General features: G+C 43.0%; 1 protein-coding gene across 4 annotated transcripts in view; it reads left to right on the top strand.

Moving 5' to 3' along the window:
* bcl11aa (BAF chromatin remodeling complex subunit BCL11A a) overlaps window positions 1-17,335 on the top strand; it is a 68,673-nt gene extending 51,338 nt beyond the window's left edge. For all 4 annotated transcript variants that reach the window (XM_034681049.1, XM_034681048.1, XM_034681050.1 and 1 more), the window contains one exon: window positions 12,955-17,335. In XM_034681049.1, coding sequence (XP_034536940.1) covers window positions 12,955-15,203 — 2,249 coding nt within the window. In that variant the 3' untranslated portion in view covers window positions 15,204-17,335. The remainder of the gene's footprint in view (window positions 1-12,954) is intronic.
* The last annotated feature ends 209 nt before the right edge of the window (window positions 17,336-17,544 follow it).

Here is a 17,544-nt window from a genome sequence, read left to right as displayed (position 1 = left end):
GTGAAGGAGCAGTGGAGGGGAGTTTGTCTTTGTGCTTTATCTCTCTGCAACGCTTCCTTTGCTGTTTAGTCTCTGTTTGTATCAAAACAGAAACAGGGACTTCATATCCATCTCTTTTTACCTTCCTTTCCTTTATTGAGAGATTATTCGTCTTAACTCGTGTTCAAGTTTGCCTTCAGAAAACACATCACTGAAAGCTGATGGTGTTTGTACCAGGCTGCTCTCTTAACACACTCACTTTCTGTCATTTTCACCCGTCAACAGGCAATAAAATCTGAAAATAACCAGTCCACATAACTATTTATTATCCCTGCCAAAATTTGCCTCTGTGCTGGAGTCCATCCTGAAATCCTCTTGTGCACTGTGCACTGAAATCAAACGCCTGAAAAACCTCCCAAATACACCCGAGACCCGCTTCAACTTGAAGCTTCTCTAAAAAGAAAAGGAAGAGGAAAAAAAATCTGAATTCTCATGTTTTTCTCGCAGCTTAAACCGTATCTCTCCAAGGTCGGACAGTGAGACTGTGGGAGGCTGTTTGTGTTAAAAGCAGGATGGCTTGTATTTCCTCTTCTCCTTCCTCCTCCTCTTCTCCTTTTTTTTCTCTTTCACCACAAGGAAAGCTGTCCAAAAAAAAAGAGGCTTTTTATTGCTGATGGCTAATAGTCATAAATTTGTATTAAATATGTCCTTTATCGATTGGCCTTGTTGGATGAATACAATTAAAGAGACGGCGCTGAGTGCTTCCCACCTGGGAGCAGAGGGATGGAGGGATTGAAAAGAGGGGAGGGATGGATGGAAGAACAGAGGGAGTGAAAGAATAGACGAGCAAAAGGGTTTTTGGCAGCAGCTCTGCTCCTTCGCTCGAGTCACAGCTTGTCCACATGTTGCCGTAAACGTGTGTGTGTTTGTGTGTGTATGTGTGTGTGTGGGCGGTTAGGGTGTGTGTGGCTGTTTGTAGTGATTCATCCAGCTCCTCTTCTTCTCTTATCCCCCTCCGTGATTCCCCTTCTCCTCCTCTCCTCCTCTCTGTTTTCATTTCCAAATCAGGAGGAAGAAAAGAGGCAGTGAAAGAGATGGAGGCAGAGGAGAGAGGGAGGAATGGAATGTGGAAAAGAAAAAAGAGGGATTGAGGGATAGAAAGAGAAAAAGGAGACACATAGACAGGACAGCCACCTGTATGCAATGTTGATGGACAGATGGAGGGATGAAACCAACTGGGAGGAGGAGGGATTAGATGAAGAGAGGAAGCAAAGAGCGGCCCGTGTGTGTGTGTGTGTGTGTGTGTGTGTGTGTGTGTTTCACAGTGTGTGTGTGTTTGTGTGTGTGTGTGTGTGGGCCTCCGGCCAGCTGAGGTGTTTGCTCGGCTCAGAGTGATCTCCCACTGTGGTCACTGCAAGACTCACGTGCACACACACACTGTCAAACACACACACACACACACACACACACACACACACACACACACACACACACACTAAGGACTGAATTGTCCTGCTTGGCAGCTGTTGTAGGTCCCTGCAGATCACTCAATACCAGACTGGCTTTGTGTATTTGGGTAGAAATGTGTGTGCGTGTGTGTGTGTGTGTGTGTGTGTGTGTGTGTGTGTGTGTGTGTGTGTGTGTGCTTCGTGACCACCAGCCTCTTGCTTGTGGCACTAAAGAAAATCTGCTTCCTCTCAGCGTGTGCTCTTGTCCCATAAGGGATTTGTGACACAAGTGTGTATGTGTGTGTGTGTTTGTGTGTGTTGGTGAATTTCCAGTGAAATAAAGCCCACATAGTTGAGGTAAAAGTCAAAAAGAGTCCCTTATTTGTCCGATGTTTGTAACTTTTACTTCAGATATCGTCCATATCTTTGATTTTAAACTGAATCAGTAACCCGTCTGCTCTTTAACAATTTAAAGTTCTATTTCTAAAAGATTTAAATATTTTCCAGAAATATCTTTCATCAAACACACTTTGAATTATTCTCTATAATTCAATTTGGTTTAAAGTCTTTGGAGGAGCACTCAGGCCACAGGACACCGTCACTCTGCTGTTCTGAAACCTTGTTTTTTAACACATCAATTGAAGTTTTCAATGACATCACTATTACTGACTAATTAAAAGTAGTGGCTTGATTTCTTGTTGTTATTTGCAGATAAGCCTTTAATTTTCTTCAAGAAGGTTACTTAAGATAGTCTGCCACATGTGCTGAGGATCAATCACTGTCCCATGTTATACATCTTATAATCTTCAATCCTACTTTTTGCTGATAAACCATCCTTATGTGATCCAAAGTGCAGTCAAAACTCTTGTTCCTAGTTTTGTCAATTATTCTTTGAAGCAGATAAGGTCGCTGTTGGCCTAGCGGTCTAAGCGCATGCCCCATATACAGAGGCTATAGCCCTTGCCGCAGAGGTCGTAGGTTCGATTCCAGCCTTGACCATTGCTGCATGTCCTCCCCCACACTCCACATTTCCTGTCTATTAAAGGCGAAAATGCCCAAAAATAGAACTTTAAAAAAAGAAGCAGATAAAAAGACATGATGACAAAACATACCCAAGAGACAAATAGCTGAACTTAGAAAACAGATGACCTCCACTTTAATTCCATAGAGTAAGAAGCCCTTAGCTAATGCGAGTCCCATCTAAACAGGGACTTACGCTTAGCACCCTTTACTTCCCTATGTTGCAGGGATTCTGAAAGTCCACCTTCCAAAGTTATCCTGATATCAAGGTGGGAACCCACACAGCAGATTTTGAACCCAAAGAAGAACGGTGCAGCAGCTGATCTTTTATGTAGAGCTCGATGAAAGGTGTAATAAACCAAATCACTGCAAAAACAACCTGAAATGACCGTTCAGAATCTGATTACAATCTGCAACAGATTAAGAGATGAAAGCGTCTTTATTCGGGGCTTTATGTTTGCTGACTCATTCAGTGCTTTATGTGTGTGTGTGTGTGTGTGTGTGTGTGTGTGTGTGTGTGTGTGTGTGTGTGTGTGTGTGTGTGTGTGTGTGTAGAGGACCAAGTTTCCTCTTTCAAACCCCATTCTTTCTCTCCCTGTCTCTCTCTTTGCTCACATAAGTGTTGTAATTTGGATGCTCTGTAATTTCACCATGGTGGTTTGGGGTTAAGTGGAGGCTGTCCCTGCCATTGTGAGTACCGGCCTTCCAAATGGACACACACATTCACTGATACGCACGTGCACACACACACACACGCACACGCTGGATCATTGCTGCATTGCGCTTGGATGCTTCTACAAAGGCCGGTCCATTTAATTACATTTATAAACACAGTTTAAGGGCCCTGGCTGTGTCATTAGAACAGACTTTACGAGATACATTACTGTGTGTGTGAGAGTGTGTGTGCCTGTGTGTGTGTGTGTGTGTGTGTGTGTGTGTGTGTGTGTGTGTGTGTGTGTGTGTGTGTGCGACAAAGAAAAGGAAAGGAAACTTTGTCACATGGCAGCTATAATGGGTGATTGGACGGACACTGAAACACACAAACACACACACGCACACACACGAGTAAATTACTGGTGAGAGAGTTGCAGATAGCGCAGTCTGTAGCCCAGCAGGGGTTCCAAACACAGAGACAGAAGGTATTGATATATCCCACACACACGCACACACACACACACACAGGGACAGACGGTATTGATATTTTGCCCATCAGCCTAGGGTGTGTATGTGTGTTCAGCAGGCTCACACAGATACACACACTCCTGCACACACAGCATGAAATCAGACAGGCTCAATAATCCATTGTTGTTTTTGGTAATTCAAATGCGTTCATGGTTCTTTTTCTTTCTCCATAAAAATACCAGATCATTATTGTCAGGCCTTCAGACTCCAAAAGCTGTTTGTGTTTGATGAACTATTTAGGCTTCTTCTAACATGTTTTTTTTTAACCGGTGACTGTAGTTTTTCTTTTCACCTTGATCTTCAATACCTGCAAATCTAACAACTTTGAAGTCGATTAAACGGCTTCCTTTTAGAAATGAGAAAAGCTTTTTCAAGTGTCTGGAATTTCAGTCTCCACCACACAGAACTTCATTTTGTTGAAAAGCTTACCCTCCACTGGTTGTATTGATCTCATCGAGACATTCTTCAATACTTACTCAGATACTGTTTTCAATCTTCATACCTGTCTGTTGGATATGGTTAACTTTTTAAAAAATGTCTTGTTTATCTGTTAGAGCATTGCTCATTTTCAGGAACATATTACCCCCCCTCCCTTTGTAGTCACCCAACAATGCTAGTCTTTATATTCCACAAAATCTACCACACATGCAAAAGCTATTCTCTTCTTTCATTTAGAAGCTACTTTGACTTTCAGGGTTGTGCTTTTGGGTAAAGTTGTCAAAAAAAAAAAACACTCCCAATGTTGGTTCTCTGAATGGGTTCATTTACTCCAAACTATTGCAACCACTTCAGTCAATGTCTGGACTGCTGGCTGCAGGAGTTACCCACCGATGGCAGTTCAAAACTTTTTGTATCTTTAATTATTTAGACTTAAAAATCAGTCTGGACAGAGGCTTGGAGTAGAGAAAGGAAGGTTAAACCCAGTTTGTAATTTCATGTAAACATATCAGATCATGTGAACGTAGAATTTACAGTGTGAGCACATCAATCGTGAGCTTTGGACGTCCTTCCTAAATGATTAACTTGTGCATTTTGACGGCTTCTTGAACACATTGTCGAGGTAGAAGACCTTCTCAGCTGGTAGATACCAGCAATGAGCTTTTGCATATGTCAGAGTCACTATTTCTCGAGGGAAGGTGAACTCACAACAATCCAATACGATTGGGGATCAGGGAACCCTCTCCTTAATTGCACATTGTAAGCTAGTTTTCACAGTGTGTCCACCCCCTTTCATGACTGCCGGACTATTCTTTGTATCGAGATTGGCTTACTCTCCTTGTACCTTCAGTATTTTGAAGAAGTTGCTTTGATCTAACCTGAGACTTATCACCAGTAATATAGGCTGATTTTTTCCAAAGTGTAGCGCTGTCTTCTTCACGTTGTTTTTTGACTCCATGGCTCTTTTCTGTGAACGGACAGGAAACCTGCTTCCGCTGTTCATATCCAACTGTTTGCTGTCCAGTTAGCAAAGAAGCTTGGGGGGGAAATGTGAGGAATGGACGATAGTGCAGATACATCCCTTCAGCTCCTCACTTAGTTGAGCCAGGTACGTTTGAGTGCCAGTCTGATGCTAAAATGGAACCAACTGGAATGTGTGATGATTTAATTGTGTCCTAATCAAGGAGACTACTTATTTTAAAGCCATATTTCACAACAGCCTTGCTTTTGAACTCGACCACCATGCATTTTTTGACTATAACCAACCGGGTTTGGAAACGCTTCCACATATATGCCCAAGGGTTACTGAATTCCCCCAGCTCCAACAAAAACATGCAGTTCTGAAATAAAAAACATAAAAACAGACATAATCAGTGCAACAGGATTTTCACATGACAACAATGATATGCATAAGTGCTTTTGGGAAGTATAAGTGAATGTTGGGATGGAAGCAGAAAGCCACAACTGTTGCACTTAAGTGGGAGAGGAGGATGGAGACAGCAGGGAGGGAGGCTGGATGATGGCAGCGGGGTCGATAATGTTCGTGTCCTGAAGAAACCATTTAAAAATAAATTTTCACTGGAACGGTTGGCTTCCGTAGTTATGAAAGAGTTTTTATTTCACTCAGTATCAGTTACAGGACTAATGTATAGAGGCAGTCATGGGACTTCTGAGCTGGATGTGTCACTGAAAACTCACATGGGTTGTAAAAAAGAGGAGAAAGGCGAGTGTAAAACGACCTGAACATGTTGTAGTCACATTTTTCACCCACTTTCACTTCATTATTACTGTAAAGTGAGATAACACATGGCAGTCTGTGAACTCTTGGAAACTTGGGTTATTTTAAAGGACTACAAGGAACAGTTAGACAGATTTATCCATGCAGAATAAAGCATTACATGTGTCCATTCTTTGTTTAATAGTCTGCATTGAAAGTAATAATGCTTTCTCAAATATGACCACATATTGTCTTGACTAATTGATACCAAATATGGGTTCAATTGTCTCATTTTAAAGAGATATGGGATTTAATTAAAAAAAAAGGAGGATTCAACTGTTTTATTGCACAGCTTTACTTTCCACTGTGACCATGTTGGCGGTTTCCTTTATTTTTCTCTATATATAGAGGTCAAAGGTCAAGCTGGCACAAAGGAAGTAGGCACCAAAGTCAGCCAATTTTATGTTTTTAGCTTAAGCACACTTTAAAGACAACTTCCTACCTCTTAAATGTTCATAATTTGTCCTTTCCTTTAATAAATCTGACAGTAAGTCAACATATGCCTTTAGACATTTTATACAGTTTGAGAGAAGACCAAGAATTCCCCTCTCAGGTAAATCAGGAGGTGATCAGGGGCGGGCGGCGATGCCCAGATGTAAATATAAGCGGCAGATCCTGAAAGCCTGAGGCTCAGATAGAAATCCCAAATTGTATTAAGGGACATTGTCCCTCACTCCCAGTATGCGTACCTAATCCTGTTTCAGCGATGTTCCATTACCTCAATTACTATCATCTCACCCAGAGGTGGACCCGGCCAAGGACACCACCGCAGAGCCAGCGATGGGTGGAGAGAGAGGTGGAGAGGATGAAGGGGGGGAGGGCTGTGAAGGAGTGAATTCTTCCAACAAAGAAAGTAGGATGGAAGAGGAGAGAGTGAGAATAAATGGACAGAGGAAGGACAGAGAGGTAGAAGGCAGAAAGTTGTGAAGAAAAATCATCATTTGGGAAATAAAGAAGAAAAACGAGATCGACAAATGAATACAATTCATATAAAGCCAGTGAGATAGAAGTGCGCCTGTCAGAGCTGAAAGCCAAGACCTGGCGTCCATTTTTATTTTCCAACTGTTGGAACAGGGATGAAATGGTGACAGGCCAGCTAACTCACAACAGCTGAGGAGGCAGTTATGAAGGTTTCAGTGTGTGTTAGGGAAAATATTCTAAAATGAAAATGCATCTCTTACCACGTGTACTCACTGTCCCACTCAGGTGTTCATATAGTACACAGACAAGGATGAGAAGGGCGCTGTCAAATCAGATTTGTGTCCTAAGAAACGCACATTAGAAATGAAAGGGGTAGTGACTATAAATGCTTTTCTTGAAGATGTGAAGTCGACTCGTATGTGCAGAGATTTGAGACTGGTACAAAAGGTGCAATCATGTCAGGAACTCCACAGTTACTTTGTAGTTTCTTGTTGCTTTGAACAACGCTGGTTAGCTCAACACGTTCCAGGTCAAAATGAACTTTATCCGTAATCCCATACATAATTCTCACTCTGCCTGCAAAAGCAATCAAAAGAAAAACACAGAGTTCAGTTTTTGGTGATTGCATGATGACACAAATCTACATGAATTTGTCCATCAATGTCGTTTAAACAGTGCTTCCCAATTCAGTGCATTATTCCCTTTTCTTCGTGTATGGTGTGTCTCGTCAGTTCGGCGCTCTGGCTCTATTTCAGCCGCTTTGACAGCCATTGGATCAGAGTGCTACACTTTCGAGAGGGATGGATAAAGCTAGGGGAAGCTGATGCACACACACACACTCGCTGTCCTTAGGCACACACACACACACGGACACACAAAGGAGTGGTGAAACATGAGCCAAGCTGCCTCACTGCCTCGCTCTCCCATCTAGCGCCACATAAGTGTCCAGGCAATGCCCTTGGCTTAATAGGGCTTAATGCCTGTGCTTGTCACTGTAGCATGGCTGGTATTGAGTGTTAGGACATTTCTGAAACCGTGTGTGTGTGTGCGTGCGTGTGTGTGTGTGTGTGTGTGTGTGTGTGTGTGTGTGTGTTCTCTGGAGTCTCACTGGAGGCTGTATGGCTTTGACATTTACCCCAGGTAAAGAACCGGATGCTATTATTTACCCCAATCCTTCCTCCCTCCTTCCTCTTCCTCCTTCTCTTTTAACAGTCCCTCTGAATCACTGATTTAAAAGTTGCAGCCGGTATTTGTCACGTCCATCTAACTTAAAAAAAAGAGGGATTACTTCTCCCATCTCATCGCTCTCTTTTCCTCCCTCTGACTCTATCTATCTTCATCCCTCCTGTTCTCCATTCTGCTTTCTCACTTCATTTTTCTACCTCCCAGTGGTGGAGAGTTTGCCTAATGAAGTGGCTGATGGGAGTATATTACAGAGAGACAGAGTGGAGCGGTCGCCTACTCTAAAATCCATTAACCTTACAGTTTCAATCAGCGTGCAGACAAGTCTGAGCTACGAGTCAAAGAGGAGCGTATTAGCTTAAGAGTTACACCGGGGTGCCTTCGACTGTTTTGCTCAATATTTTGTCCACATTTTGGTCTGAAGCCTCAAATCAGTTTTTTTCTCTTACAGTGAATAGTCAACATTTTGCAATGCAACACAAGATAACACAAACAATTTCATCATTTATTTTCCTGGTTGAAGTAGTCTAGTCGAGCTGTAGACGAAAAATCAGAGCTCAGTTCAACGCAGCATCAGTGGACCTTCATCCTCTTTAAGTGTTTCAGCCACTAAAGAACCTCAAGTTATATTATTAGAACTTCCCTCCCTGAATTCACAAATGCCTGCTCTTTCTTTCTTTTAACAATAGCAGCGTGCAGTGTGCATACAATTTGGTTTACTTATTGTAGTCCGTCTTGCACAAAAATGTCATGTTGTTGAAAATAATAGTGCATTTAAGAGCTTGTTGGTGTAATTTGTTTTCAATTCTGCAAACAATTGTCAGAATCAGAATAGCCAAAAAGAGATGCTGGGCTGCAAACTGCACAATGGAACCACGATGTCGGAGGATATCTGAGTATTTTTTGGCCTTTTGCATTTGACTAGAGATGCGAGAAATGAATTTTTTGAGCCAATACATACAATCGATTGAACCAGCTCCTGACGGCTGATATTAATGTTAATTTCTTTTAAATGCATAGTGAGAGTGAGGAAGTGTAAGATTTGATTAACAAAGATGCTTGTTTGAATATCAAATTAAAAACACTCCCTGGACTAACCTCCAACATCCATGTGTCAGTGTTGAACTTATGTCACTGATGCTGTTGTTGATCAGACAGTGAATGTGTGAGGAGATCAAATCATACAGCGACGATAGGGAGATGACTTGAAATGCTGGACCAAATGTGCCACTTGCTGGCTAATCCTGTCTTCTACCATGAAATCAGGTGCTGTAGATTCTGTGATGTAGTCTGTAATATATTTGGCTTTCAGCTGTCTCTGCTAAACTCTCTACAGTCTGCAAATGGAACTTGGTGCTAATGCTAGCTGCAGTACCGCTGCATCGTGTTCCTTTAGTACATCTTGGCTGTGATGACTTTTCAGGTGACTTAAAAGATCCATTGTGTCAAAACTTGAAGATATTTTCCCTCCTTTTAGAGTATAATTGCAGCACAGTTGTAATTGTGTTATCCTCCTCTGAAAGGGTGAACACAGGCGACTTAAGTTCTTCTTCTCTGCATGTAATGGTGGATTGCGTACCACCTACTGAGTCGAAATGTAGAGCTAGTTAACACGTAATGAAAGCAACTTCTATTGTTTGTTTATTGGATCCAAATTTTGAATCGTGATAAAAAAAAATGTAATTAAATATTCCCTTCAGTGGGCTGATAACCCATTATGTATCATGCATCCCCATTCATGTGTGGGACAGTGACAGTGTGAGTTATATTAATAGGTCTTCTATACTTTACTGTTTCAGAAATGTTTGAGTTTGTGTGTCCAAGAATGCAGCGATCATTCTTTTTTTTTTAAAGCAATAGAAAAAAGAATCCACAAAACATATAAATGAAGAGAACGACTGCGTCAGCGCTGGATAAACAATAATTTCTGTTGTGCTTGTACTGGAACAACATCCAGCCTCCTCACTGAAGCAATGGGAGGAAAGTGCAGCGTTATTATCAGAGTCGTCAGTGTCCAGGAAAAGAGTGGTTCAACCTGAGTAAAAAAAAACAGATGAATAAATAAATGAAGCCTCTCTGGTCCTGATAATGCAAATGATATTCACAGGTTAGATTCTGTGCAGGTGGCCACAATTAGTGGTAATTTGTGCCGATTTTAATGATCCATAATTTAGCTGCCTCTCCAAACTGTTGGTCATGTGGGATAAGTGTGTGTGTACTGAAAGAGAGACGGAGAGATGGGTGGGACGGTCAAACAGAAGGAGGAGGAAGGAGTGTTTGATTTATGCCGTAATGTGAGCCCCACAGCGAGGGGGAAAACTACATTTCTTTTAAAACACACACACAGAAGCACATTCACAAATGTTCTCACTGCAGATACAGTTTGTACTGAAGCTTTTTTTTTTCATTTCAACCTCTTTGACTCTCTCTTACTGGCTATTAGGGGTAAATTGCAGTAAAAGCTTCCATGTAAACTGTGAAATCCTTTTAGTATCACTTTTGATTTGTCATATTTGTTCTGCCAGTAATTAGCAGGTGATATTTCCCAATTTGTGTGTATTTTTCGCAACCCACTTTACCTGTTTACATGTTAATGGAAGGTTTTGCAATTTATTGTTCACAACACGTTATGACAAATGGCTTTCCACACGTACGAAAAAAAATCATCTCATAGAGATAATTAGCAGCAATATTATGACCCCCAGAATGGCATCTGTTTATTTATTCTGATTTTACAATAATATATGGCACATTGTTGTTTATTATGCAAGACAACTTTTGACATTTTTGGAAGAGGATATAATTGATTTGGTTTTTATCCCAACAGCGTAAATAAAATCTGCTTGTTAAGTTCTGAATGTTTGATTTTGCTGGACGCTTGATTCATTCAGATATTTTTAAGCACAATTTTCATTTTCTCATGGTTAGAAGAAGAAATGTAAGATGTCTGGCTTTCTGTGTGATTTTAGCTGTCTTCGCTTATCTGCAAGAGGGTTTACTTTCATTTAAGTAGGTTTGTTTTGTTTTTGATTTTCATTCATGAAGTGCCAGCCACACACCTAAAAAACACTTGCTAAAGCATCACACATCTTTAACGAAGGGAAAAATTAACTACTTTCTTTGCCGTTCAGTGATAAGATTTGTATAAAAAGAGGAACAATGACGCTGCTGTTTCTAATATCAACACAAGGCAGATGTGCATTTCAAAGATTGTGGGTTAAAAAAAACACACTTCTCAGTCCTCTTAAGAAAGACAAGACAAAGAAAAAGGGGGAAAAAAAAGTCCTCAGGGTTCAACCAGTTCATCTCCGAGCAGAGAGAAACAACAGCTTAAATTCAAGGTCAGAATAAAATTGTGTTTATTTTAACAACAATCAAGTAACAGTCTCAAGAAAGAAGCATTCCTCACAGTATTTAGACTACACCACATCAACAAATACAGTCACCGCCAGTCAGCAGTCGGTTAGTTAACCAATAGCTCTAACAGTAACCCTTCTGCCTACTAACCCTCCTTCAGCAGATGTGTACTGTTGGTTAAATCTGGGTTACACCTGTAGACTAAAACCCTGGCTTGTCCTGTTTCAGCACATATTTCATCCCTTTTTGCATATCTTCATTGAAAGCTTGTTGTGAGGCCTTGATTTCTGCATTTAGTCGTTTTGACTGCGTTGATTTTAAGTGTCAGCTAAATGCCTGGAATGTGGCGTAGATGTCTAAACTTCTTGCTCAACTGTGTGTATACCCATTTGTGCCCCGGTGCGTGAAGTGTATCTCTGCTTGTTCACTTCGTCAAATGCGCCCACACCGCACTGTGCTTAATAGTGGAAGGCCCTGAATGGCACCGACGGGGGTTCGTGTGTCATCTAATCTTGTAAACGAGCTGATGGCCGTCCGTTCGGTTCCCTAATGAGATTACACATGCACTGCGGGTCCCACCACAGGTCATCATCGCTGAGGCCATTCAAAGGCAATTATTGTTTTAAATGTTCCTCTTGTTGCCAGCCCAAAGTGACTCTGCATGCTTCATTGAGGCAGGAAGAAGCTTTGAGGCACACAAAACCGGTTGTTTTTCCTCGTCAGTTGGAGTCTAAATGTTTTTACCCTCCTACTGTTTTAGTTTCCTCAGGCGGCTGGAGTGTTCTGTTCTGTCTACATGAACGGGGAGTGGGTATGGGTTTGTCTGTGTGGGGATCAGTGTTGGACGAAGTATAAGCAGCACACGAGGGACTTTACAGAATACAGTGTGCATTTGAATTAGGTTTTTATGCATGTGTTGCCAAAATACTTGCATTTGTAGGACACATGATGAATCAACAACTTTCACCTTTATGGGAAAAAATTGTCCTCATTCGTGAGATTCTCTTATTTTTATGTATTTATGCTGTTTCGACTGAATCAAGGAAGTAGTAATTGAAAGATCGTAAGACCTCATCCCTGTCTCCTCTCCCACCTGTCTTTGAATGTGTATTTGTCAGCAGGCCTCTGTTTTGGTAGATCAGTGGGAAGTGTAGGTCCGCTGGGATAGCCCTGTTTCTTTGTTCTCCTGCTGACAATGGAGGACTCACAGTCAGTCTAAGGGGAGGAATTATGTCCCAGAGCAGTCTGGAAGAAGAACAAATACATACACACACACACTCACTACTTCTCACATGGTGCTCATGTGGGGCATGACCTCAATAAGAGCTTCTGTTGTATTTGCAAAGCTTCAACACCATGTGCCGACCACTTTTAAAAGCTGTAACAGTTAGGCCTGAGGTTCGAATAGAAGATTGGTTCAGCCAAGTTGAAAGAGTTGTCTTAAATGGATTTTATTCAGTCGAGTTCTGTTTCTGCTCAGCTGTGTGAATGGTAATAAATGACCATTTCAGCTGATAAAAAATTAAGTGTCTTTGCAGCTAAACAAACTTTAATCTTTGCTGCTTCATACAGTGTGAACAGTGTTGGAGGTGTTTCCATTTTTCATTTAAACGTTCTCCTAATTTGATTCTCTCTCTTCTGTCACGACAGGTAAGGAGGAGCCGACCACCTACACCTGCACTACATGTAAGCAGCCGTACGGCAGCGCCTGGTTCTTGCTGCAGCATGCTCAGAACACCCACGGCTTCCGTATCTACTTGGAGAGTGATCATGGCAGCCCTCTCACCCCACGCATGGGTGGGCCTTCCTCCATGGGAGGTGGAGCAGACTGCCCCTCTCAGCCTCCCCTTCATGGCCTCCATCTGCCTCCTGATGCAAGCCCCTTCAACCTCCTCCGCATCCCCGGCTCGGGCTCAGGTGGAAGAGACAGTGTTGGAATAGGGGGTGGAATTGGAATTGGTGCCAGTGGCCATGGTGGGGGCCATCATCAGCGTTTCCCTCCCACGCCACCCCTCTTCAGCCCCCCTCCAAGGAACCACCTGGACCCCCACCACCTGAGCCCAGAGGAGCTGGCGCTGGCAGCCCACCACCCGAGTGCCTTTGACAGGGTGCTGCGCCTCAATCCTCCTCTGCCCCTGGACCCCCCTCCGGCGATGGACTTCTCACGGCGGCTAAGGGAGTTAGCGGGCAACACCTCAGGGTCCACTCCTCCACTATCCCCTAGTCGGCCTAGCCCCATGCAGCGCTTGCTCCAGCCATTCCAAACAGGAGGAGGAAGTGGAAGCGCAGGAGGTGCAGGGGGTAGTAAACCTCCATACCTTGCCACACCACCCCCTCTTCCAGGGTCCATGCAGTCACCAGTGGGTTCTCAGACTACTCCTACAACCCCTCTCCCCTCGGCAGGGGCAACACCCTCCTCCACCACCCCCCTGAAATCAAAGTGTTGTGAGTTTTGTGGTAAGGCCTTCAAGTTTCAGAGTAATCTAATAGTGCACCGACGCAGCCACACAGGAGAGAAGCCGTACAAATGTCACCTGTGTGACCATGCATGTACACAAGCTAGCAAACTGAAACGTCACATGAAGACACACATGCACAAGTCCTCCTCGCCAAACACAGGCAAGTCAGAAGACGGGCTCTCAACAGCCTCCTCTCCAGAGCCGGGAACCAGTGAGCACTTAGGCAGCGCTAGCAATGCTCTTAAGTCAGTGGTGGCCAAGCTGAAAAGTGAGAATAACCGCAGGCTACGTGAGAATGGGGAAGAGGAGGAGGAGGAAGAGGAGGAAGAAGAGGAAGAGGAGGAGGAAGAAGAGGAGGAGGAGGAAGAAGAGGAGGTAGAGGAGGAGGAAGAACAGAACGGAGAGAGGGCAGTCAGAAGAACCAACAACAGCTATCACTTTGGTTTGAACCTTGAAGCACCACGCCAGCATGAAAACAACGGCGGTTTGGGAAGCCGACTTGGAGGAGTTGCTGATGAGGGGTCGATCCCTCGCTCTCTGCCCGAGGTGATGCAGGGGATGGGGCTCGCAGCGAGCATGCAGCACTTCAGCGAAGCCCTCAGTGCACACAAAAGGAATGCCATGGCCCAGGAGAACCACTTACACCACCACCTCAATCGAGACCATCACCACAATCGTGACATGTGTGATGGAAATTCAGTTTTGGACACTGATCGTGGGGAGGAGGGCTCTGTCTCCGCAGTTAACGGACGGGGGGCATCACCCAATGAATCTGCCTCAGTTGGCCTCTCTAAGAAACTGCTAATGGGCAGCCCCAGCCCACTCAGTCCTTTTTCCAAACGCATTAAGCTGGAAAAGGAGTATGACCTGCCCACTCCCACAATCCCTAACACGGAGAACGTCTACTCCCAGTGGTTGGCTGGGTACGCCGCCTCACGACAACTCAAGGACCCTTTTCTGAACTTTGGGGATTCCAGACAATCGCCCTTTGCCTCTTCATCCGAGCATTCTTCAGAGAATGGCAGTCTGCGTTTCTCAACCCCTCCGGGGGAACTGGACGGCGGGATGTCAGGCCGCAGCGGTACAGGGAGTGGGGGCAGCACACCACACCTTGGGGGTCATGGACGGCCCAGCTCCAAGGAAAGCCGCAGGAGCGATACTTGTGAGTACTGCGGCAAGGTGTTCAAGAACTGCAGTAACCTGACAGTGCACCGGCGCAGCCACACGGGCGAAAGACCATACAAGTGTGAGCTGTGCAATTATGCTTGTGCCCAGAGCTCCAAACTTACTCGCCACATGAAGACCCACGGTCAGGTGGGCAAAGACGTGTACAAGTGTGAAATTTGTCAGATGCCCTTCAGTGTCTACAGTACCTTGGAGAAACACATGAAAAAATGGCACAGTGACCGTCCTTTGAGTACCGAGATAAAATCAGAGTAGAAGGCCGAACAATGGGACCTTTTTCCCCACAGCTATGTCCGCCATTAGTCCCCTGTTTATTCCCAGCCCCTTGTAGATTTGCCCCAACCCCAAACACTCCACTTTCGCCAGTCTGGTGGAAGCTTAAGACCATGTGCTCTGCACCAGCACACCCCGTTTCCATTACCCATTGAATGCATGATCTGTATCGGGGCAATACTCTTGCATTGACGCAAAACTTCGAGCCTTTCTCTTGTGCAATAATTTACATGTTGTGTACTATTTTCTTTTATGAGTTTTCTTTTTCCATTTTTAAGAATTAGTCAGCATGCATAGTATGTTTTTGCTAATCAAAAAAAGAAAAGAACTTGTCCCTGGTTGGTTAGTTGTTGAGTAAATGTGTTGCTGTTTTTCTCTTGTTCAGTTTTTTCTTTTTATTCTTCAAAAAGAGAAAAGACAAGAAAGATACATCCATGCTGCATACATTCTGTAACACATATCATGTACAGTTTTGTTTTGTAACATGGAAAGTGAACAGTCTTTGATTTGACCCTCTTCTTACAACCCTGGAAATGCACTTATCTTGATCTTTCTAAAAGATGCCATGTTCACACAGGGTTTTAAAATATCATGCATTGGCTTGACGATAAAAAGTAATGACAGCCTTCAAATTTCTTTCTAAAAGACAAGGGTGTGCTGAGATTTCAATTTGTACTATCATTTGGTAGAATAAAAAAAGAGTGCCTTTGATATCTCTAGACTGCATTGGCCATAATCTTATCTGGTATAAGCTTGGGGTCACATTAAGATAAAGCTAGAAGGTTGAAGCCACCCAGGAAAGGTCCTTGCATCAAGCACCTGACCGCTCAAATGGACTGTGACAACTCATGATGAAAGGTCAGAGAGGTCTTATTAATCATCATTTAGCTACCTATTACATGTTCAATAGGCTATCTTTACTATGTGGATTTCATGGCAAGCATGGTACAAGCAGTATTGTGTATATCTGAATTATTTGTAGTTTTGTTTCTGGTAAGGAGGTACTTTTGAGATAAAGGTAATCTGTAATGTACAATCCTGAACTTGAGGGATACGGCGCATGGCTGAGAAGTGTCATGTATCTGCATTAGCACAAACCTACAACGCTGCTTCAATATGTCAGTGTGTGGAACAATGCATAAAGTAATATATGAGCCTCAAGCGGGGCTATCTTTATTTGAGAGCATTGAAATAACTACAAGCTAGACAGACAGAAAGCTACACAGAACTGGAAGCTAAGTATGTATTAAGGGGATCAGAGGCAATCTCTTTCACTTTCTACTATCAAAACAGGGTCATTAGCTACGAACTGCAGAATAAAAGAAAGATTGCAAAAATGATCTGAATTCCAGGGCTCTTAAAAAGAGTGATGATTATAATCAGTATGCATAGGCTAATGCAGGGCACATTTTTGTTTGCTTTTTAACCCTAAAGTTTTTCGTTTTTTTTTCTCTTCTTGAGTTTCATAAAGCCGATCATAGTAAAGCTCTTGTCTCTGCCTGAAAGGAAGTACCAACATCTTTCTTGCATATTCCCCACACTGATGCAACGTTGGTACATGTGTTAAGTTTAAAAGCTATATTGTCATTTATAGGACATGAAGTGCACTGTTTCAATTTTCCCAGTTTACAAGTTTACGCTGAAAGGGAAAACGTTGTTGTAATGCTGTCAGAGGACGAGGTCCCATTGTTAAAAGCAGTAAAAGATGAGACACATAATCTGTTGCCAGCAACTCCAGCCTCATGAACCTTGACCTTTGTACCCCTGCCGTTTCACCTTTGACCATTTGTCAATTTGTTACCCCTAAAAACTCCCGGCGCTGAGCCTGGGCTGAAAATTCACCCTGTCTGCAAGGGCTGTAAATTAGAAGGTTTAGTTACATAAGTAACCACTGCTCCTACAGGGTGCAGCTCCCATTGGCCACAGCCGCACCAAACATCCACATTTCTGAAGCAGCTGTATCGTAACTTTGTTGTCATCGACACCTGAATAATCTATAGACCTTGCAGGCTAGACAACAGACCCCCAATTGTTGTTGCTTACACTTCAAAAATCTGTTTTTGTATAAATCTTCCTTTAATTCAAGATATGAAAATAAACATTTTTGCAAATAACACTCCACTATCTTTAAGGGGAAACTGTACTTAAGTTTTGTTGTCGTTTCTCTTCTCCTCAGCGTCTTGGTGGTGTTCAAGACTCGGATCACAGTATATATAAAATGATAAAAAAAAAAAGACGAAAAACAAACAAAAAAATCTGTGATGGTTTTGTATTTTATTTTGCCTTGGCTCTTCACAACTCTTCAGGTTGAAATACAATTTGC

This window comes from Notolabrus celidotus, chromosome 4 (assembly GCF_009762535.1).
Source record: "Notolabrus celidotus isolate fNotCel1 chromosome 4, fNotCel1.pri, whole genome shotgun sequence".
NCBI lineage: Eukaryota > Metazoa > Chordata > Actinopteri > Labriformes > Labridae > Notolabrus > Notolabrus celidotus.
This window is presented reverse-complemented; position numbering and strand designations above follow the sequence as displayed.